At 42.6% G+C, this 23,340-nt stretch overlaps 1 protein-coding gene across 1 annotated transcript in view; it reads left to right on the forward strand.

Moving 5' to 3' along the window:
• The window catches only part of b3gat2 (beta-1,3-glucuronyltransferase 2 (glucuronosyltransferase S)), a 43,554-nt gene extending 20,465 nt beyond the window's left edge, over positions 1-23,089 (forward strand). The window contains exons 2-4 of the mRNA XM_076076998.1: positions 6,201-6,345; positions 15,477-15,625; positions 23,003-23,089. Coding sequence (XP_075933113.1) covers positions 6,201-6,345; positions 15,477-15,625; positions 23,003-23,089 — 381 coding nt within the window. The remainder of the gene's footprint in view (positions 1-6,200; positions 6,346-15,476; positions 15,626-23,002) is intronic.
• Positions 23,090-23,340: the final 251 nt, after the last annotated feature.

Genomic DNA, 23,340 nt, shown 5'->3' on the forward strand with positions numbered 1-23,340 from the left:
TCAGGACCTAAATACAGTCGTTCTGATATCAGATCAAACCTGTCAACAAAGCTGGTTTAATATCACTTTTTTTTCATCCTGTAATAATATCATATTGTTGAAAGGTTGTGGTTGATTAAACCGACGCTGAACTTGGACACCCCCTCATCATCGCTGTCTGTCAGATGCTCGCTCTGTTTGCCGGGGCAAAGATTCACCCGTCATCTTAATGTGACTTTTATCCTCAGAGCGTCTTAACAGATTTGGTAGGTGTGATTTTGAATCTAATGACACTGCCACCATAGATAGATGGACTCACACACACTTATAACTACGCAGGCTGGCCACTGTCCAGTTATAATGGACAAATGAAAGCTGTAAAGACAACAAGAGGGTTTTTAATGCAGTCTGGAGATGCTCTGCAGGCATTCGCCCGAGACAGATGTCATTTTAACAATTGATTATTGACATCTCGCTCCTTCAATCAGACATCAGCATGAACCCCTCCTGCATCTGTTTGGTCAAATTTAACAAGTCGTCGGCTCTGATTTTCAGACTAGCGATACTGCAGCGAATGTGAGAATGATTTGTTCTGAAATGCCAAAACCAGTTTTTGAATCAATTTGAGGCAAAACAACTTGGTTAAAGGTGCACTGATCTTTTTCTTTGTAAAAATAAACTTTGGGTCAATATGTGCTATTTCAAAGGAGTTGCTTGCAGTGACAACCCCACAGATAATTGTTACTACACTGCAGAGCATCTTTTAGCTCTCTGGCTGGTCTTAGGAATCACATACTAACATACTATTCATATTATTCATACTATTCATATTATTCATACTACGTATGACGTCAAATTGCGCATGTAGTGCGTTCCAACTGCATAGTATGTGGATTTGCCCGAATGTATATGAGATTACCAAGAATTCACGAGTTTGAGAGTTTGAGCTGCCTGGACAATCAGCACTCAACTGCCTCACAGTCCACAGACTCTCAGACCGCACGATAGTGGAGAATTTTAAAGTTTTATTATATTTTCATCATAGACTGTATATAAGAAGTGGTCGTAGTCGTCGTGACGTCACCCATTGGTTTGTGCATTGGTCGTTTTGAAGCCTCGAGTTTGGCGTGGTTGGCCGTCGCCATCTTGGATTTTTGCAACCAGCGAAAGGAAGTGACCATATTTGGACTATACGGCTCTGGTAGCGGTAGCAACCTGTCAATCACAAGGCATGGCTCGCCCTAAAGCATTCTTTGCTATTTGACTCTAAATGGACCATCATTTACTAAATGAATATCATGCTGTATTGAAGAAGACTTGAAACTAGAGATTGAGACCATAAACTCATGTTTACAATGTTTACTGAGGTAATAAATGAGGTGAGAAGTAGGGTCACTTTCTCATAGACTTTTATACAATCGGACTTCTTTTTGCAACCAGAGGGGTCACACAATGCTGGCCCTTACAATATATGCAAGTTTAAAACACTTCCTCATTGGTTTCACTTTTCAGAACCGGAGGTTACCGTTATAAGTTGTTTATGATGCACTCACTTCATCCAGGAGACATAAAGGATTTATACAAGCGGTCATGTATTTTCTTCACTGCAGAGAAAAATCTACACTTTGACTGGGATCAGACTTCCAAAACTGGTAGATGCTTGTAAAAACTCTGATAATGCGAATTGAAAGTGCTTGAAAATGACACTTAAAAAGCTAAAGGCAACAAAGACAGATATTGGTTAGTGTATTTATGCAGGAAATAGAATATTTGTGGTGTAGATCACGTTTCTTAAGGCAGGCTTTCAGTACCCATGGACCCTGTTTCCATTCTATCAAACGGTGCTGAGCTTTGAGAGATCATTAGCAGTCAAACTAGGACTTAACCGCTAAGCCAAAATAACGATCGTACTCCAGGAATGATCTGGGAAAGACCAACACACAGAACAGAGTCAGACTCTCTTTCTTCCGTCTTCTCTCCTTTTCATCAGCTTTTTTTTTTTTTTTTTTTTTCACAAAGCAGAGGAGCCGGAGTCTTTGAAAAATGACCTGAGAGAGAAAGGCAGTCAGCAGCAAAAGAGAAACGAGGGGGAAGTGTTTTAGCGTCACACAGGCAAACTCAAGGGACCATAGTATTAACAGGGAAAGGGCTTCAAAGCTGCTGGCCTTGCTCAGGGGCCCAGGCAGAAGAGGGGGTGTTAGGGTACGGGAGTAGAAGAAGTGGAGAGAAGAGAAATGAAAGGAAAGGAAGAGATGTCCTCATCTCCGACAGTTTGATAAATACATGTCCTGTTCTTCATCTCATTGCTTACAGTACGTAACGTCACTTTCGCAGTTTTTTTTAACCCAAACGTTAACTTATTTGTCACGTAACTTCCGTACTTTAGTAACACCACTTCTGTAGTATTTCAACCCAAACATTGATTTATTTGTCACGTAACTTCCGTACTTAAGTGAAGCCACTTCTGTAGTTACTACCCTAAACCACGATCTTTTCCTAAACTTAACTAAGTCATTTTGTGGCCTAAACACCACAGGGGTTTGCTCATGTGCACTGATCGCTCGTATTGCTGGACATTTGTAGGAAAACGCAAAAAAATAAATAATACTGTAACATATCATTCGAACTGTTGTATGAGGATACATTAATGAAACATATTTATTTGTATTATATGTCCTTGTATATGCCAAGTATTGTTCTTTGTTTGTTTTTGGTCTTTGGATGAAAGTATCAATATGTCCATGTTTTTCAAGATATGTACATCATGCGAGAATGAATGTGAGGAACATAATAATCAATGCAGTTGATATAAACTCAGACTTCCCTGCTGAAATGATAGGATTTTGCTTCAGGAGTGAAAACAGTCCTGCTGCTATACTATAAGACTTAGATTTGGTAAGCATGCTTTTTCTGTTCCTCTTTATATGACAAGTAAATCTGCCTCTTTGGGGGGGGGGGGCATAACAATATACAGTACAAAATTCGTGGGACAGAATAAACAGTAACAGCCAATAGAGCGTTCATTTGAGTTATGAGATGTGTCTCATTTGGTAATAACTGGTATTTGAGAAACAGGATACGATCAGATATTGTTATCAGGTCTCATATACTACAATGTGGACTTTCAGTGATGCAACCTGCTCTTTGGCAGCCATGTTTGAAGTCTATATGTCTTGGGCCACAAGCATATTTTCCCCGAACTAAATCAAATGGTTTTGGGTTGGATCACACTAAGTGTGCGTAGTGTAATGAAGCCCTGCACACTGCCACACAAGGTTTCAGTCATGGACCTCCATCAGGCATCAAACTCACAGTGTAAGACAACAAGGGAAACAAATCTGCATGTCGATGTGATGGTGGTCTCAGGTGTGTTAAGGCTCGGTACTGCTCTTGGATTGGTTGAACAGCCTTTGGCTTTCATGTTGTGAATATGATGCAAAACCTTGCGTCTCTAATAAACTCAGTCCTGACATTGTTCAGGGTTTCTACACTTTTTTTCTTATGTCATCTACAACCTGGTCTCCTAAAAATGTACGTTCCCATACAACAAAACTTCCTTATCAATCACGCTTCAAGGGAAACTTATTTTCTATTAACCACGTGTTTAACAGTGCAACCGTAATTTGGGATAAAACACGTTTCTCTCGTAACATAATGGAGAGTGCAGTTCAATTGAATGGGAACGTAATTGTGTTGGGATACAGGGTTGGTTATCTACTATTTTATGTAATTGATAGCTCCGTCTTGCACATTTGCATACTAGTTAACATATCTACCTGAGGCCAGTTGTGACTTTGAGCTGCATGTTGATAGAAACTGTTCCAACATTTTCTTGCCTTGCAGCTCCATCCACAGTTTTTGCTTCTGTCACTGAGCTCTGGCAAGGTTCAATACTAAAGTTGCTCGAGGCAGACATCCTTTAATTAGGCTGTCAATGGCAGATTGACAGTTCTCCCAATCAGTAATACATCAACATCAACCTTTTCTACACCTGATTGGACAAATAACCCCCCTCACTGGGCTGGCAGTGGTTTTTGCTCACATTTATCAGGCAAGAAAAACTCGGCAAAGATGTTCCCCAAAATGATTCACCAATAAACACATTTTAGTTGAGATAAACTCTTTGGAGATGTTTTTTATTCTTCCAACAGACCACGTCACGCACTCCATGACTGCTTGGAAGTTTGCAACAGAACTGTGAATCCTCTCCATATGTTGTGCCATATACATTCACTCCCACAGTTAAAAGCTAAAAGTCAGTGTGACGTCTGGGCGCAAGCAAAGCAGCGCTGCTTCCCGATTTGGTTTTGTTCTGTTGTTATGTCACGAGCGACTGGCTGCAGGCTGTGTGGATGAGTGATGAGGAGCGGTGTCTGAGTGAATGGGCTTCAGGGGGGCCGGGGTTGGAAAAAAGAACCACACACACACACCCACACACACACATGAGAAAAGATACAGATGTCTCAACACCAAAAATTCAGACCCTCTCTCTGCCCCCGCCATCTCTGTCTCTTATCTCGCTCTCTTTGTCTCATTTCTCGTCACGCCGCTTCCGGCTGTGTGCAAATTCATTCGCTGCGAAAGTGGAAGGCAGCTCCACCGCGGCGCAGTTTCATTTTGTCTCCTATTCAGTTGGCCACTGACTCCCTGCAATGCCGCCCTCGCCCGCATTTCGTAAGAAATTAAAGATCTCTAATCACTCGTGCAAACTGACACATGAGGGATTCATTGCAAAATCGACCTCACCAGACTTTCTGGGGCTTTCCCACTCTATGGCACTGAGTGGACATCGCCCCGTGGGCTCAGACATTCATGTCTGGTTCGGTTTTGCAGAACTCACATTATGTTTGTCAAAAAAACCCTAACCCTAACCCTAACTTGTGGATTGTGGATCAGCAAAAAGCCTGACCTTAGACGATGTCACAGCTGTTACTTTTAACCAGCATCACAGGAGCACATCTGCTCTTAAATAACACCAATTTTAAATGGCATTGGTCCGGTTTCAGAGGACAGCTTTTGTGTCTACCGGCCATCTTTACGCTCAACATGTATGGGTACGTCCCAAGTCTCTTAATTGCATCCCCATTTCCCTCACTTGCGTCCTTTCCTTGTGTCTTAGTCCCTCCCACCAGGGATGCATGGAGGAAACCATGCAAGGAGAGAGGAACGAGGAAATATGTTTTAAGAGACATGAGACGTCCTTTCCTCAGTTGCGTCACGTGAAGCGACGTCTGTTTCTGATGACGGTGGATCAGCTGATCACAGCTGGATCAGCTGTCAGTCGGCTTTAACAGCTGGAGAGACTTTTGATACATTTGCGTCTGTTCACATGATCACTGTACTTAATAACAGTACCTAATAATACTAATAACTAATAAAGACACACTAATCACCACTGTAGAGGTGTTTCTCTCTGTAGTCTGTTAACAAACTGTGTCCTGTGTTCTGTTTATAAGCGCAGGATCCATTTCTACCAGCGGAATGCGATCGTCTTATTTATGAATTATTTGTGTCTGTATGTTTTGAAATTGTGACTGTGGCGTCATTATTAAATAACCCAGAATATGATTATTGTTTCTCTGAAATGATAAAACTCATCAAACACTCAGGAATGATGTAAAAAGTGTTTCGTCTCTCCAGCTCTCTCTGACTTTAATTGTATTCATAATAAAAGTTATTGAGGGAAACATCAGATCATGAAAACACAAATCTTTCTAATAAATGAAGAAAGTTGTTTGTGGTCCTTTTGTTGTTCAGACTACAATGAACATTTATTTAAACCAGATGGTGAATCAGAAACCTAATCAAATATAAACTTGAGTTTATTCTGTGATCCGTCTTCACTCTGGTATGAAACTCCAGTCAGTCAGTCCGATCGGCTGCAGCGTCCAATCACATAACTGATGAACAATAAGGGGGCGTGTCGGCCGTTAAAAGACTTCCTGGAAGTCTGTTCTCGTGGTTCCTCGCTCATGGCTCCTCCGAGGTCCCTCCTCCCTCCTCCATCCTCGCTCCTCCGAGCTACTTTAGAGCTTTGGGACGGCCGTCAATATGGCGGCGCAGAAACAACTTCCGGTTCAAGCGAGGATCGAGGAGCGAGGAAACGACAATTAAGAGACTTGGGATGTACCCTCAGAAATGAATGTGTACTTATTCAGCTTGAGTGAACGCAGTTATGTGCTTACTGAACTAAAACCGTTCCTTCTTCCGTCTTCTTCCAGATGCGTAGTACTCGAGGTGTTTCTGTTTGGCCCGTGGGATTTGTAGGCGGCAGAGCGTATGAGCGCCCCCTGGTGTCCGGGGGTAAAGTGGTGGGCTGGTACACCGGCTGGAGACCGGACCGAACCTTCGCCACTGACATGGCAGGTAAGGAACGACCCCTAATAAGTAATATAATTACACATTGTGTTATATTACGCTGGTAGTGTTTATTACACATTGTGTTATATTACGCTGGTAGTGTTTATTACACATTGTTTCATTACGTCTCTGCGAGATGCAGTCATCAAACTTTTGAGGTGTGTAGTTGAGATCAAAAGGAAGATGGACGGGATCCAAGCAAGGGTGCCGGAGGAAGGAGGGTAGGAACGGGACGCCCACCCCCCCTCTCTAGTGCCTAATGATTTTAGTTACCCTCTGACCTGTCTTCTAGTGCCGCCTTCAAGACAAGAATTTCCAGTTCATCAACTCTTTTAATTCTAATGACCCATCCATAAATAAAAAATATACATTTTTAGCCCCACTAAACAACAAAACTACTTTGTTTGGTTTAGAAAAAGATTGTTTTTGTGTCAAAATAAGTAAGTTTCTTCCATAATATATGTACGTATGTGTAAGTAGGCTACGTAACAAAAGGAAGGTAAAAGAAGTCAAATTTGATTTTTGCTGTCCTGTGTTTGCTTGACCCATCCATTCACCCTGACCTCCTTCCTATTTGGACGTGGTCTCTATCCATACTACGTCACCTGACGTCTTCAGAGGCAGCCGTGCACGTCCTGACTCAAGATTACTTTGGTTATGTATTTGATTATATATTGAAGTGTATTACTTTTTGTAGGTATAAGTACAAACAGTGAATGAGAACAGCCTGCTCTGGGACGCTGTTGCTCAGGAAGGATCTAGTGAAAGAGGTTGAGACCCTGACTTCATGGAATATAAAGTCTTTGCGTTATCAAATAATGGAAACAAGGCACGATAAGGTATTTACTTGCTTGTTTTCACCGTGAGATTAAATAGATTACTTAAGGTACTTAAGTGAAGAGCAGTGTATGACCTGGGTCACGTTCCATCTCTTTGTTACTCTTTTCTGATTTTTATCTACCACAGCAGGATTGTAAAAATGTTGACCGAGTAGAATCATGTAACATCTGGAGGTAAACACTTGGTGAATGGACCAGTGAAAGACTCTTACTCTGGTTCTGCTGTAGTGTTTTAAACGGTTTAGGAATAAGCGGTGAAAAAGTAGTTCCTCGCTTTTAGTTCTCAACACTTTGTGGAAACGTCAAAAGATTTTATTGATCAGCTCACTGATTACAAACCAGTTTAAGGTCAACTGGCTTTCATCTGAGCAGAGAACAAACAGAAAACAATGCGCTGTGCTCTTTTCCTTCTGTGAGTTTACCTGACGAGATCTATTGAGCCTCTGTTTATTTCAGGGCTTAATTTACCATAAAATGAGATGTGATCTTTCCAATTTAATATTCCGACTGTTGCTCCTCCACACAGGAGCTCCCGTGCTACTCGGCTTGATTGTTTATTCCAGAGATAAATCACAACGCAGGATTGCAGAGTCACGTCGAATTAAGCGGTTCTGAAAAGCGACAGATTAGATGAAATCTGAATCGGAGGAACGCAGCAGTCGGAGGCATCGGGAAGCTGGCCGTTATGTGACACATTTATTCATTTATTGTACAGCGTGTTGTCTCAAAAGGACTCCCAAGGCCTCAATGTAAAGTCAGACAAGTGTGTCCTGCTCTGTTAATGTGCTCAGTACATAGTAACAGTGACGTCTCTTCTGTCTATATTAAAAGGTGTAGACACTGTGTCGTCTTTTTTGAAACATTCTAAAAACTCATGTTATAGTCTTTTCTTCTGTTTTCATTTGTTGCTATTGCTTTCTGAAATAACTTTCTCTAGCAGAAAAATATCACAATTACTATATTTATGATCATTTCTACATTTCAATTCCTGCGAAGCCCAAGTACTAAAATTGTTATTTGATTTTCTCTCAGATTTACATGAGTTACATGAGCTGAGCAACACCACTCTCATAACATTAACTCTGACGCTGGAGCCAGTATGTGAATAGCTTAGCATGTAGCAGAAAGGGTCAAAATACATTGACAGCTTGTGGTTTCAGCAGGAGTTACATGCTGGATCTATTTCTTGGCAAACAACAGCGGAGTCACAGGCAGGTAGCCGGGCACAGTGGTGCTGGGTCAACGGATGTGATGACAGCGATGATGTCACAAAATAATGACACTGCACGACTCCCTCTAACACCACAAAGTATTGCTTTTACATTCATGTTTGAGTGCAGATTAAAACAAACACGATTATTTATATTGTTTATAAAGGAGCTTTAGCGGTATTGGTGTTTTTTTTAACTTCCTGCTGCTTTATGCTAAGCTAGGCTAACGACCTTTAAGATTAGAGTAAATCTAAAATCCAGCAGCAGTGACATGAATGCATGTGGTTGGGGGTAGTGACAGTTTTGATATGGGAGCGCCAAGTCCACAATGTGTCTTGTGGTTATTATTACATCTCCAAATCTCCAGTGTAAAAATCCAATCAGAGCACCAGTGTTCCCCCTCACCTGAGAGAGAATGAATTCATCACGCTGACCAAATAATGACGCCCTGTCGGTCACCACTCATTATGCCACTTCACCCACCCACACATACACTGTATTCAGCATCTCTGTGGGAAATCGCTTCATGTCATTAGACGATTAGATGATGATTGCATGCTCATCAGTCCAAACACATATGCGGACCCAGCCGGAGGGGGGGCACAGGTGCGCTCACACACACACACACACACACACATGCACAGGTCTGCCCCTTGGGATTATTGTTAATTAAACCACGATAACATGAGCCAACCTCTCTTTTTTTCTCTCCTCCACCTTTCCTGCTCCGCCACGAGGCCCGAGATCTCATCTCCTCCATCCTCCTTCCAACCAACCCATTCCACCTAATCGCACACACACACACACACACACTGTAATTATCAGCCTTACTTTAACACTGCACTATATAATTACACTGTCAATTTACCGCCGCTAAGATTTACCGCCGCGGCTGCGCTGCCCGAGCATTTTTCTTTTTTTTTGTTTTAAACTCAGCAAGAACAACAATGGCTGCGGCGTGCGAACGGCCCGAACTTTATTCATTCTTAAATTATTATTCATGGGATTTACAATAGGGCGCTGAGTGCGTGTCCTAATAGTATTGTGTTATACAGCGCTGTATTGTTAGCAGACCACTAAAGCCCCCCATCTCCTGCTCTGTCTCATTTAGCCAGACACAATGGAGCCTGGACAATGATGGCGTGGAGTACTACAGAGTGTGTGTGTGTGTGTGTGTCATTATAGTCAAGTGCACACAGACACACACACACAATTACTACATCACGCATCTATTTGCAAGACACGCAAGCGCACACCTGCCAGCACTTGAATTGATACGAGTAGACAAGCGAACAGAGCTGCATCTTTGCAAAACAGTGCAAGCAAATATGTGGTACTTTTGCCTTGGTAGTGTTCCCTTAGATTGGGACATGAACGTGTTTAACCTGCAGAGTTTATTTCCTGCTCCTGAGATGGTGAGATGAGAGGAGGATAGAGGCAGTGTGCAGGAGCAGTTAAAGATCCTCCTGCACTGAAGTACTGCAGTAGGAGTGGAACTGAAACTGCACAACTGAACAGAGGAAGAAAAACCCGAGGCTGTATATAAGAACTGGAGGTAGTCATCGCGACGTCACCCATTGGTTTGTGGACTGCCGTTTTGAGGACTCAAATTTAAAGTTTTGGCTGTCGCCATCTTGGATTACGGCCGTCGACATGTTGGCTTCATGCAACCAGTGAACAGAAGTTCTGCTGAAAGACTATGAGAAGATATGGAGGTCTGTAATGTCACAATAGCCCTCTATTGAAGACTGTATTTGGATTTACTGCTTACATGAAAACAACTTCTTTTTAAGCCCTTAAAAGAGCAATTATCTTCAGAATCATCACCCAGATTCTCATTGAAAGAAGCTAAATTTGCTAATGAGACCGTTCCAGTGAAAAGTAATGTATTTACTGTGTCTTCTTCTGTTTTTGAATAGACTTCAAGTTTTCCGGGACCCAGTACCCACTGTGGTGGTCATAAGATCAACATTTCTGCTTGTCTTTGTCTCAGTTGTCGGTGCCAGGTGCTTGTTGCCATGGCATTTTTGCACCGCAAGTCTCAGTGGTCGTCTGCCAATCAAACTGTGTGGGTGGTACTGTGTCACCTTTCTCCAGTTGTCTTTATTCAAACGAAACAGAAACCTGTCAGTCGGAGGTTTTTCTAATTTAATAACCACGACCCCGTGTGTTTCAGAGGAGCAGATATACACGTTTGCTGAAGGGCATCTCAGCGGACCTCTGTGGTGTTACATGAACTGGTGACAGAGGGTTAACGCATCAGTTCATTTATCGCCGGCGTATTTTAATACCGCACTGTCGTAGTGTGCTCATCTGTTTTTGCCCTGGAGGTAAAGTCTTTTGTGTTTCATATCGGCCTCTGAATTAAAAATGACTCACATAGCAATGGGATGGAACAGAGGCAGTAAACCTAGAGGGCAACAGAGTGATCACATAGTTCCCTCAGGCTACCAAAGCTTCAGCACCACAATAAGTCAAATCAATACAGCACAAGAAGACTTATGTTTATTCAGTCTTCTTTTACCCTTTTTCACAGATCTGTTTTCTCTTTACTTGATATGTTGGATTTTACGTTGTTTGAAGATATGTAGTATTACAATACAAGACACTGAAAGGTTACACTTTCTTTTGTAAATAAAGGATTTTATCTTCCTTTAGCTCAGAACATTTCGTGGCAATTCCCTCTGCGCACATACAATTTAAAGACACTTGTAGTAAACCATTATATTTTGATATGTATACGGATGGATCTGCTGGCCAGAGGGGTGTCCCACGAAGACCTAGCCTGGTTATGTTCAGAGTTTTGGATTGAAATCGGCTATAAAAAGTGTTCATGAACCTGATTAGAGACCGAATAGATCCGTTGGTTTGAGCGGTACAGATTCTCAAAAAAGGGAATACATTATAAATGCAAGCTTGTTCAGCCATAATGTTGCATTAGTAATGCCACCAAATGAAGCTTTGGAACATACAGTTGCACTTGTACTACAGGCAAATCATTTTTCCTCCAAAAAAGGTAACTTAGCATTCACTGGACACATGCAGTCATATAGGTCAGCCGGGTCAGATGTGAAGTGGGACAAAGTTAGGGAAGAGTCTGGACAGTAGCCTCTCAGCCAAACATGGCTCGGATAAGCTGTGATCTCCATATCGCCGAGGCCGGCTGCGGGTTAGAAGATGCCTATCTTGTAATTGCTCTCATATCTATCCGCTCCACCTGAGTTGCATTCATCTCTGTGATTAGCCTGCAGTATCGCACACAGAGCAGTAATGAGCCTGCGTAACCTAACAACTGTATAGGTGTCGTATCAGGGTCTGTGTGTTTCTTTTGTGGAGGTATTGTGCAACGGTGGGAGTTTGCTGATAGCATTTGAGCTTTTTGTACCTTAAACTTGTAATATTGTTGGGGGGGTCAGTAGTCTGACCCACTGGATGTAGAATGTACAAGGTACAAGCCTTCCACCGTCGCTGCCCAAGACGCTTTTAATTAGTTCAAAGTCAAAATTGCTTGTGTTGTTTTGTTACTCTGTGGTTATCAGTGGCAGTATGACCTTCAGTCTGGAGTCACTGGTTCAGTAAGAGTCTTTCAACTTGCTCTCAGTCACCTTGGTATGTATATTTGTGTCTGTATATGCGAGCAAGTATAAGTTTGGGATGTGTTTGTGACGGTTGACCTCGCCTAGAATGCAGCAGACTTAAGCCTATATATAAGTGTGATGATAAACCAAATCTAATTAGCATGTCTGCAGTTTGTTTCTGCGTGACCCGCGCTGACTCTCACATTACTCAGAGGACTGCTGGCCATGTGTCAGAACCTTTAGAAAATGCTGTTCTGTCAAAGGGGGACAGAGTAAAGAGAGGAGGCGAGGGCGCTGAATTACTGGGGGGTAATTCACCACCAGTACTAATGCACTGATTGCCAAGGCGTGCCACCCACTAACGATTTGCATAAATAAATATTCAGTAATTATGCCGAGACCATGAGCATGGGGAATCACAGCAATTTCTGAAAATATCCTCCCGTCACGTTCTAAACTAAAAACTTCAGCATACCTCGGAGAAATGCTGCACTGCTTAAAAACACAACTACACCTACACTGATATTTTTGCTGTCTTGATGGGGTATTTAAGGACCCTACAGGTTTTAGCCCATTTAAAACAAATGACATTGTCCTTTAAATTACACCATAGTGTTTGGATCTTTCCCACCGTGCAGACAGCCACTGATTTCAGGTTCTAGCCTACGTAATGAACTTGCTGAGAGGCAGTTTTGGTTTTTCCTCAACGTCCATTATGCCTGTGAAAAATAGAAAAGCATAGACCATTTTACAAGGTTTCTGGTTTGGTCATTTTAGGTTTAGCACATGCTAGGTTTAAAGGAATAGTTTACATTTTAGGAAGAAAAATAAAGCCGCACATTGGACGCTTTTGGCACCGTCTTTTGGTTCCTGCTAATGGGCATCTCGTCGGCCATTATCCGGCATATCACTTGCCAAAGAAAAAGAAATGAAGACCAATAATTTGTGATTTCACGTGTTTTGCAACTAAAATCTAAAGTTTTGTTTACAAACCATTAACTCTGTTTCCCTGGTAACCCTGAGGGTTTGCTAATGTCTGGAATAAACATTACCATCCCATGAGACACTTATACAATAGACACATTGTTCAATGCTCCCGTAAATAGGACGGACCTTATACACGACTTGGCAACGGGAGATATTTCTTGTCCGCTCAGCTCATAAAATCCTTTGGCTCAGCTACGAGCCAGAAACTAACTTTATGCTAGCAAGATTCAAAGCCAACAACAATGCGTACGGTTGACAAACAATGGTTTAATTTTATAGTCTGTTCAACAACAGGACAAGCTTGATAAATAGCCATAGCATTGTCCCGAAATCGATATGAATATTTTTGCTACATTTAAATTAGCATAACGCTAGCATGAAGCTTATGTTGTGCTTGCAACATTAGTCAATGGCATTGCGTACGGTTGACAAACATAAATATAATTTGACACTGTTTTAAGACTAGCTAGATATCCAGCCATGTCATTGTCCTCAAATCAATATCATATTTTCACGAACAAATGGGAGGTCATGTGTACTGTTGAATAACGAACGGGAGAGACGATCGCTTATAATGTGTGTCAGTTCCGAGGGGCTCCCTGCAACTTGTGTGTTGCAGTCACCCTGTGGTGTTCAAAGAATGAGGCACAGAAGGACTACACTCATGGTTGTAAATGAGATATTCAAATGTATTTATTTATTCCCTTTAATGTAGCCAACGCATTAGAACGGTAAGCAAACAGTTTAACTGGAGCTGCCTCGTAGGTCTCCATTATCAGGAACCCTGCAGCCAATCAGAATCAACTATTAACCCAGATCATGGTGTAAATCCACATAACCGATGATTATTTATCAAAAATCACATTGTTTGATTGATGCGAATGCAATAATGGTCAACCCTACAATATTGTTGCATTATCATTAACAAGGAATTTCATTTCCTCCACATCGCCTGGCCCTACGTTAGTAGAGTTTCATAGCACTGTTTCAGGCCGTATCATGTTTTAATTGTACTCCCCACGGTATCTCTACATTAGAAAAGGTAAGCAACCCACATACTCATTGAACTGGAGTTACATCCATGTAACCTGGAAGGTGTTCTTGATTTGTCTCACTACTGGATATGAGACAATATGAGCGCAGTGGTCGTGGTGAGCAGTGGGAGTGACTTTGTTGATGTTTGTTACTGAAAAGGAGAAGACCACCGAGAACTCACTTAACGCTGTCTTCGCTATTTCTACCCCAGAATGTGAGAGAGCATCGCTTTTATCCTTACTGCTCGCTTACATTTTGGACGATGGGATAGGATTATTTTCTTAAATTGAAGTGATAATCTGCTTTTACTATAGCTAAAGTAGGACCAAATGGAGGATAATCTATCTATCTTGTGATAAACATATAGTGTGTTCTGGGGGGGAAAAAGTACTGCCAGCGAAATGAACAACAAATGTTGCACACGACTCAATACTTTTCATTCAATCACCAGCTGTTAAAGAGGTCCGACAATCATCGGGTCAATGTGTCAACAACTTGAGGCATTTGGAGGCCAGAGTCTTGGATTTGAAGAGCATCTGTTAATTAATACAAATGCAGAATTACTTCATTTTGCATGAACACACTTGCCAAACACAGTCAAACTGCAGACAGAAGAACGGAGGCCAGCAGAGAGAGACACTTTGCTGAAAATGTGCCACAAAACTACCTCTCTGAAAAAGCCCATCACTTCTATCTAAAACTCCAAGGATTCCTAATCTTTACATGTCACTCATACTCTGAGCACTTTGCCGTGTCAGCAAAGGGTTAGCTGTAGATGTCGAGGCAAACGGATGTTAAAGAGACACATCGCGTGTCACCGTCTGACCCCTGGCTGCGGGGTCGGACATCACATCGGATGTGCGAACGACGTGTTCTCCTCTCACGTGTTGACGGGAGCAAGGTTAAGCGCAGCAGTAGGAGAGGTCAGTCGTAGCTTTTGCGTTTAGTTTGTGGCCTTATTCGATTCATGGAAACAATTATTTGAACATTCAACTCAAAATTGTAACCATTTCTTTTCAACCTTCCAAACATATTTCTGGTTGTACTGCAGGACAGCTAATGTCTTTCCAAGCAATTATGCGGGGGTCACATTTACTCCCACCGTTACCAATTTTTCTAATCAGGTTGATTAAATCTGGTTGCAAGCCAGCCATTAATCCCCACCTCTGCTACAACACACTGGCATCATGAGCTGTTTGACTTCCCTCTGACTTTCTCATGCTTTCCCTTCTCATCTATAGCGCAATTATCACAGGAGAATGGCAGACCCCTGTGGTAAAGGAATTTCATATCAGCCATATTATAGTCATTAGATACACTAATGCACTCTATCATTTTCTGCTGTGATTATAATAGGCTTGTAATGTGCTTTTAATCCATGCTGGCTATAACCTCCCTCTCCCTTTCTCCCTTTCTTTGCTCCCACTCTTCCTCCTCCCCCTCTTCTTCCTTCTCCCTCTCTCTCTTTCTCTCTCTCTCCCCCTCAGGTTTTGCGGTGAACCTCCAGGTGATCCTGGCGAACCCGCGGGCGCAGTTCAAGCGGCGCGGCTCCCAGCCGGGGATGCAGGAGTCCGACTTCCTCAAGCAGATCACCAAGGTCACCGAGTTGGAGCCCAAGGCCAACAATTGCACCCGGGTGAGCAAACCAGACGACGCTTGGCACCGTGGCAACAGACGGAAATGCTTCTGACTATGTAACAATTCGGGTCAAGGGCCTTATGTGGCGCTTACGGCTCCACGCTGTAGTGGAGGACAGTGACTCGTGAAAACTCAAAGGCGTAGATACGTTTAAGCTCAATATTCATTTGGCGAAGCTCATCCTCAATAACTTCTTATCAACCAGATTAGCTGTATAGTGCACAGGGAAGCCTGACGGATGTTCCACAGGTGTTATTTCCACCTCATGGACTGACACAGAAGCATGACAACATGACAGTAGATGGGAAATGAATTCGCTGAAGTCTTTAAAATTGCATTCAAAAATGACCAAAAGAGTTTTTTTGTGAATAGGTTTTTTTATAGACACTTGTCATCTAGACTTCCTCCCACTGCATGCACACCTTCCACTTTTTAAACTATGCATGATGTCCAAATGAGCCATTATAGCCCTTTTTTTTGTCAATAGCTATCTCTGTTTTGTTTTTTTTAATCATAGACACCTCAGGTGCATTAAACGAGATTGGAAGCATTTCGATTGGCTCTCAGCGGCTCTCAACACGGCAACGCCTGAGCCAGCGGCTCGTTGCTAACGGCGCTAACAGAAACAACTACGGCAAACGTGCTGACAGAGCTAACAGTGTTTACCTGGAGGGTGAATGTATGAGAGCAGTGCAGAGCGGCAGCCTTGAGCTCAATGAGGGAACTAATCTGAAGGGCGTCCGTCATTTTGCCAGACTGAAGGCCTTGGCGTGCGTCAGTGACCACTGCAGGTCACAGAGTGCAGGATCTAGAAATCCCGCATTCAGAGAGTCTGGTAAGTCCAGTCTCCAGTGTGTGGCAGCAGAAAGAAAAAAAAGTATCTTCTTTGTTTGTGTTGACATGAAAAATGAAGAGTGGCGGTTCGGTCGGTGTGGTGTGTCTCTTCATGTTTTCTGTCCATGCCCTTTTAAACACGTAATCTATAAACTTGTTCTGTTTGTTAACTATTAAAGACAGTGAGCTGCTGTCTCAGTCCTCATTCCAAATCTCTAAATGTGTTGATCATTTCAAAAATTCTATGATTTAATCAAACGAACTACACTGCTTTAATCCACGTTTTGCTCTCCGTGACAGTAAGTGCAGCCCTGGTGCCTCGGTCCGATCCACGTTTATCTGTCTCCCATTTACAGAGCCAGGGCTGTGTTCAAACACCAGATTGTTGTTATTTTTATTGCACTTCCTGAACGGACAGCTGGCGGACTGTGAGGAGATATTTGCTGAATTCGACAAAAAGTGTGTTGGACTCTGCCTGTAAATGGCCTTTAGCCCATGTTTTAAATTACAATGTAGGTTGACGATAGATTATGACAGAATGTTTTCAAGGAGAGAGTCTAACGCAACCACTGTGCTCGAGTGCACTAGAAGCACGTGCACTAGAAGCACGTGCACTAAAAGCACGTGCACTAAAAACACGTGCACTAAAAACACGTGCACTAAAAGCATGCACGGCCGGCCCGGCTCCGTTTCTTTTGTTAAACACAGGCTTGTAACACAAATCGTGATTTATTATCTGTTTACTTTAGGTACATGGTTGTAGTTTTATGTTTTTTTGTAAACTTTGTTGGAAGATAAACCAAATAATATGCATATGAGAAGCATAAATCTCCATAAAACACATAACAAAGATATTCATGAAGCAATCTCGACTATTTCTGACAACTTTTGTGTTCAAGCCTCAGTATGTATCAGAGATTCATGAAATGAGCAGGCACAGATGGTAGCTTCCCTTGCACTTGTGTTTTAAGGGTCAAAGGTCATGTCTTCATTAAGACAACATGCAGTTTGTGCTCTCTATGAAATCAAAGGGATTTTTCTACATTTCACCTCTCGCAGTCATTGCTGTTTGATTATGCAGGGCAGGGTTGGTCAGTTATATAATAAGCACGTTATCAGACTGCAACCTTCATACTGGAGGTGGATGGCACTGACTAGGGTTTAATAAAAGCCCAGTTGTGTGTGTTTGTGTGTGTGGCAGATATTAAACTGCACTCATAATAATGGCTGCCATCCCAGCAGTAACTAACCCTGGGGTATCTCTCACCACTATTGACAGCATGAGTCATGCTTTAGTCTGGTGGCTCGGGCTAAACTTAGACACACACAGAGCTATGATTGGATAGAAGTAGCATTACAGCGCTATCAATTCTGGTTGTGTGCTTAGACAGCTCAGATCAATGCAGCTCATCTCAAGTCACCACAGCCCCTGTTGGCACTTGGCTTTATGAAGCCACTCATCCTCTTGACAACCATCACGAAGCCGCAAAGGACAAAGGACGATGTATTATAATCCATTTCTCACAAAGGACTGTTGTGAGAAATGGATTATATTACATCTTCATGCAGGAATATGTGAACTAAACGCCACGTCCCTGTTTGCTCCAAACAATCGCAGAGTCTTCAATTTACATTTATTTTTTATTTATTTTTGTTTCAATTGTTTTTAAATTAAATTAATAAATGAAAAAAACAACGACAATCTCATCCGTCAATACTGAGATTGACCATCGTCCATTGATTGTTATCACCCAACATTGGTTGTAAATAGTTGAATGGTGGCCTCTATAATGGCCCATCAGAAGAGCCGATCAGATGATTTACACATTTACAGGAGTTTACACTGAATGGTGATTTCCAATTCTAACACTGAGTAGTGCATTTTATTGTGTTGATATTATACATTTTATAATGTATAATATCAAGAGACTTTTTTTCAACTACAGGCCAAAAAAATCCAGAATTCCGATTTTGGAGATGGACACATAGCAGCAGCAGGGCTTTGGATTTGATTGAATCCTGCTCCTTCACCTGCCATACTCAATGCAAACAGTAAAAGTGCAGCAAGGAACTGCTTCATCTGAAATCTCCATTTACTGTTTCACCGTATGTGTGCAGGTCACACCGTCAACCCTGGTGGGTTATAGGTAAATGTTTCCAGCAGGGAATTGGATAAAGACCCCCCCCCCGGTCTGCTGGATCATCATTTACAGCTGGCTGCTGTCGCCAGCTCTTGTGTTGAAACTATCATCATCATTATCAGCCCCATTACACTAATGGAGGGCCCTGCCGCCGATATTAATACAGGCCATTAGCAGGCTGTGACATCATCAGTCAGCGCCCAGCACCGCATAGACCAAAGGATGCAATATCAGCATTAATCACGCATCACAGTTACAAAAGCGGCGCGGCGTGACATCATCACTCAAGAAGCCACTGTTAGAAGATGTGACACGACCCAGACAGTTCATCTAGTGTACAGTAGTTATTTGAAGAAAAATGCACAAATCTGACAAGTCAGTAAGTTTTGCAAAATGATAGTTGCAAAGACATTTTTGGAAAAGCACGTATTTGGTTGTAAGTTAAGGTAAGGTCTTAAGAAGACCAATAGGACTCTCATGTCTGAGGTAAATATGTTGCTGGAGCTAACATTAGCCTAGTTTAGCATTAAGACTAGAAACAGGGAAACAGCTAAAACAACTCCTCTAAAGCTCACTAATTATGTCTAATTTGTTGAATCCATACACAAATATTATCCAGCAGATAAGAATGTTGTTACTTACCCTTCTCGTCTGGAGGGATTTGCGACGATCAAATTGTCAAACTCAAGGCTTCATAGCGGCAGTCCGTGTACCAGTGGGTGACATCACGCTATGTGCACTTCTTATATCTATGCAATATCTCTGGAGGGAATTTCTTCTAATTTCTGGCATCATTTGTGGCATATGGCTCTGGTAGCGGTAGCGACCTGTCAATCACAAGGTAGAATTTGAAAGAATGCAAGTTTAAAGTCCTTCTGTATTGGCTCCTCTCTTCTGAACCAGAAGGTTGCTATCTGGGTACAGCTCACTCTCCGTCGATGTTCGTGTGAGCTTTTGCACCCAAACAACAGGTTCACAACACCATTGCTCGGGGATGCAACTATGTCACGGCGGGTGTGTCGCTCATGACCAAAAACAGTGCAGTGACAAATTGAAGTTTTTTGCACAATTCCTAGTGAAGCAAAAACCTGAACAGAACTGTAAATACCTGGGCTACTACACCTTGTGCCTGACAGATTCAAGTAACTCTCACGCTTCAGTTACATTCTAAACCACCTTTACTGGTCTGCACAGCTGTGGTTGAAATTATTGGAAATAAAAGCCCACTCCAGCAGCTGTGACACACCCCAGCTCCAGGCTCTATCCACTTTGAGGAATGCATCTACGATCAGATCACAGAGCCCGAATCCCGACCTTGACAATGGAGGGCAGAAGCGCTCATCTGATGGCCGGGTCAGTATCTGCAGACGACTGACAGGAGCTGTAATGTAGTTAGAGCAAGAGAGTAATGGCAACAGACAGCAGTGACAGGACAAGAAAGGAGGGGGGAGGCCAGAACAGATGGAGACAGATGATAGCACAGGAGGAAAAGGAGATAGAGAAGTGAGTAGAGGAGGGTGAGTCAAAGCCTGTGTAAAGAGAATAGGTGAAGTGACTGAAAATGGAAATGAACAAGACGGACGTAACGACACAGAGGACAGAAAAGGGATGCAGCCATGGACTGAAAGACTACACCGCTGTTTATTTCATTTGCATTGGCTCTCAGGTTTCTGCTCATTTTATTTTATTTTTGTGGCTGAATGCATCTCTGACCGCCACAAGATCTGCTTTGGGTGACCCGACCCTTAAAGCATCCTGAGTGCATTGACAAATGGAATTTGTGCGTTTTTTGTCTCTCCGTACATCTTGGGTCTCGAGATTAAAAGTTTGTTCTCGGAACTTGGAAAACAGAAGTTCAAAGTATACCGAGAAGAAAGGGAAATTTACGGTGTCAAATTTTACACTCAGGTGGTTTAGTGTCATCTATTCAGCACCACAGACTAGTTTCGACAAAACTTGGATTTTAGTTATCCTAAAATCAAAAATGATGCCTATTTCCACTTTTATTATAATACAAATAAGAACAAGATCAACCAATACAAATACTGGGCTCTCTACACATCCTTATATTTAGTATATATTTTTATTTATTTTTATAACTGATATAAATGGCGAAAGCGGAGTCTTTCATTTGACAGATATTTCATCAGAGCATCATCAAGGAATGAAGCCCTTACTTCAAATAGTCTTTGCAACGAGGGAAATACCAAAACCCTGTGGCTTTAAACCAACATATTGGCAACAGATAGTTTCAATAAACTGGAATTTAAGTGCAATCATCTGAGATGTATCTTATTTCAAGGTAAAACCTTCCACTGCATCTCCACACATTCTTCCTGCTGACGTGAAGAAACAGGCCTGTCCTCTCTCTCCGTATACTGTTAAGGCAAAAAAAAAAACTCTAACCTAAAGCTTTTTGTCTCCACTTCGCCTCAGGGAGGAAGAGGAAGATAGAGCAGGAAGGAGGACAGAGAGGTAAAAAAAACAAGAGCAAAGCCATCAGAGAAAATAGTGTATCGTGATGAAGAGCGGTGTGAATCCAGGGGTGACGGGGGGGGCACTCTGACTACATGATTAGCGAGTGTGCGCACACACACACACGTGTGTGAACAGACGCACACACGCTCGGCACCATTTTCTTCTGGAGTGATGCTTAAGTGGCTGCTACATTAGCCTCGTTAGATATGCAAAGCGGGCCAATTAGCAGCACAGTGCGCAGGAAGTGACATGTTCCACCTGAAGAAGCCCAGAAACAGCGGCAGCCAGCAATAAATCATGCCTCCATAAGTCTGTATGTGTGTGTGTGTGTATGTGTATGTGTGTGTGTCGCTTTGGACACAGGATTGTCACAAGCGTGAAATATAGGCTCATTAGCCCACTGCTGAAACAAACATTCTCTCCTCCAAATAACCCCACTTGAACTCTCTGAGGAATGAAATGCGTCCCTCTCACCAGAACAGGATCAATCTCTGCATCCATCTCGTTGCTTTTTCTCACCAATATATTGCTGTGAAATTGGCTGCAAACACAAGACAAACGGCTGCAGCGTGCCGCTGTAGATGCAATCCTTTTTCAGGAGGCGTCAGACTCGTTTCCCCCCCCGGTGTACGGAATCCCTCCTGGCGCGCCGGCGAGCTTCAAATTCAACAGCAGGAGGATACAATGCAAATTTGTGTTTCAAAGAATACAGCGGAGTCTTTCATTTGACGGATATTTCATCAGAGCATCATCAAGGAATGAAGCCCTTACTTCAAATAGTCTTTGCAACGAGGGAAATACCAAAACCCTGTGGCTTTAATCCAACATATTGGCCTTTCATTCATACCAGAGCGTAGCCAGCAAGACTGTAGCTAGTGCCCCTCGCCAGGGAATAGGCTCTCTCTGTGAGGAACCTATTACACAATATCAATTTAATACTGATGCCTCTATATGACCAACATGAGTAAACGAGACCATCAGAGAGAAGATAACAATATTTCTATATAGTTATTCTCAATGCTCGTCATCGGTGCCACCGGGTGGAAACTTCTTCAGCTCAGACTCTAGCGGTCCCCACTGGGAGCCAACGATGACGCAATGCTGCTGGAGACCCCGCGGGAGAGAAGGACGGCGCGGGAGAACCAGAACCGGGACTGTCAAACCCCCAGTGCAGTAGAATGAGAGGTTATCTAAAGGGATTCTGCTGCTCGTAAATACTACCACTTATGACTGCAAAATCAACACAAAATAAAACTTCCTTGAAGTATCTTTAATAGGCTGTGTATAAATGTCATTGGGTTGCATTTTTTTGGTAATATTTCAAAATGAAAGTATTAAATAGTATTTGTTAAAAAAATAAAAACAATTCTCTCCTTATTTGGGGCGCCCATTTGGATGATGATGTGTCGCCTCTGCCGCATATGCCTCGGGCCGTCTCTGGTTGCCAGTCAGTGTAAGTCACCTCTGATGTAATGGAGGTTCCTCCCATACTTAGCTGCAGCGGCGTCCGTCAGTATAATCTCACCCAGCAGGTAGCAGATCTTTGTGTCAAAATGTCTCTTAGAACCTTTAACTTGATTGAGTATTCAAGTACAATCTCGTTATTACGGGTAGGAGAGATAACCAATACTATAAACATGAGACCCAAATTGTAAAAAACTAAAATGATCCTTTAACCTGCAATTCTCAGTGTGTTTCAGTGTTTTCCACAAACAAAATGTCAGGTTTCAGCAGCTTTAATACAAAAAAAAACATCAACCTAAGTCTTTGTTCGTACACACTATCTGTACAGCTCTGCCATCCACCTGCCTCCGTGCTGTATTCATCCAAGCACGACCGCCTGTTCATGCTTTATTTAGAGCCCAGCATTTCCACCGTCAGCAGTTTCCCACTCACACCTTTTTCTTTCTTGTCTTTTTCAGGTGCTGGTTTGGCACACTCGCACGGAGAAACCGCACCTCGCCAATGAGCCCAAACATCGGAAAGACACCGTGGTCATCGAGGTGTGAGAGGAGGAGCCGAGCAGCGGATCCGAAACCAGACGCCGACTGTGGCTGCCTGTCATCCCTTTGGCCGGGACTAACGACAGCATGGGTTGATACAATCTGTTCACGCTGGACACAGACTCTAAAGGAGCTGCATGATTCAAGACCTCTGGCCGGCTTCTTGTTTTGTTCAGTTTTTACAAAAACTGGGATGAGTCGGCCTGTTAATTTCCCTCCATCCACGGATTGTCGATGTGAAAAGTATAAATGTAAAA

Source organism: Anarhichas minor, unplaced genomic scaffold, assembly GCF_050575085.1.
Source record: "Anarhichas minor isolate MPS153535 unplaced genomic scaffold, ASM5057508v1 ptg000058l, whole genome shotgun sequence".
NCBI classification, from domain to species: domain Eukaryota; kingdom Metazoa; phylum Chordata; class Actinopteri; order Perciformes; family Anarhichadidae; genus Anarhichas; species Anarhichas minor.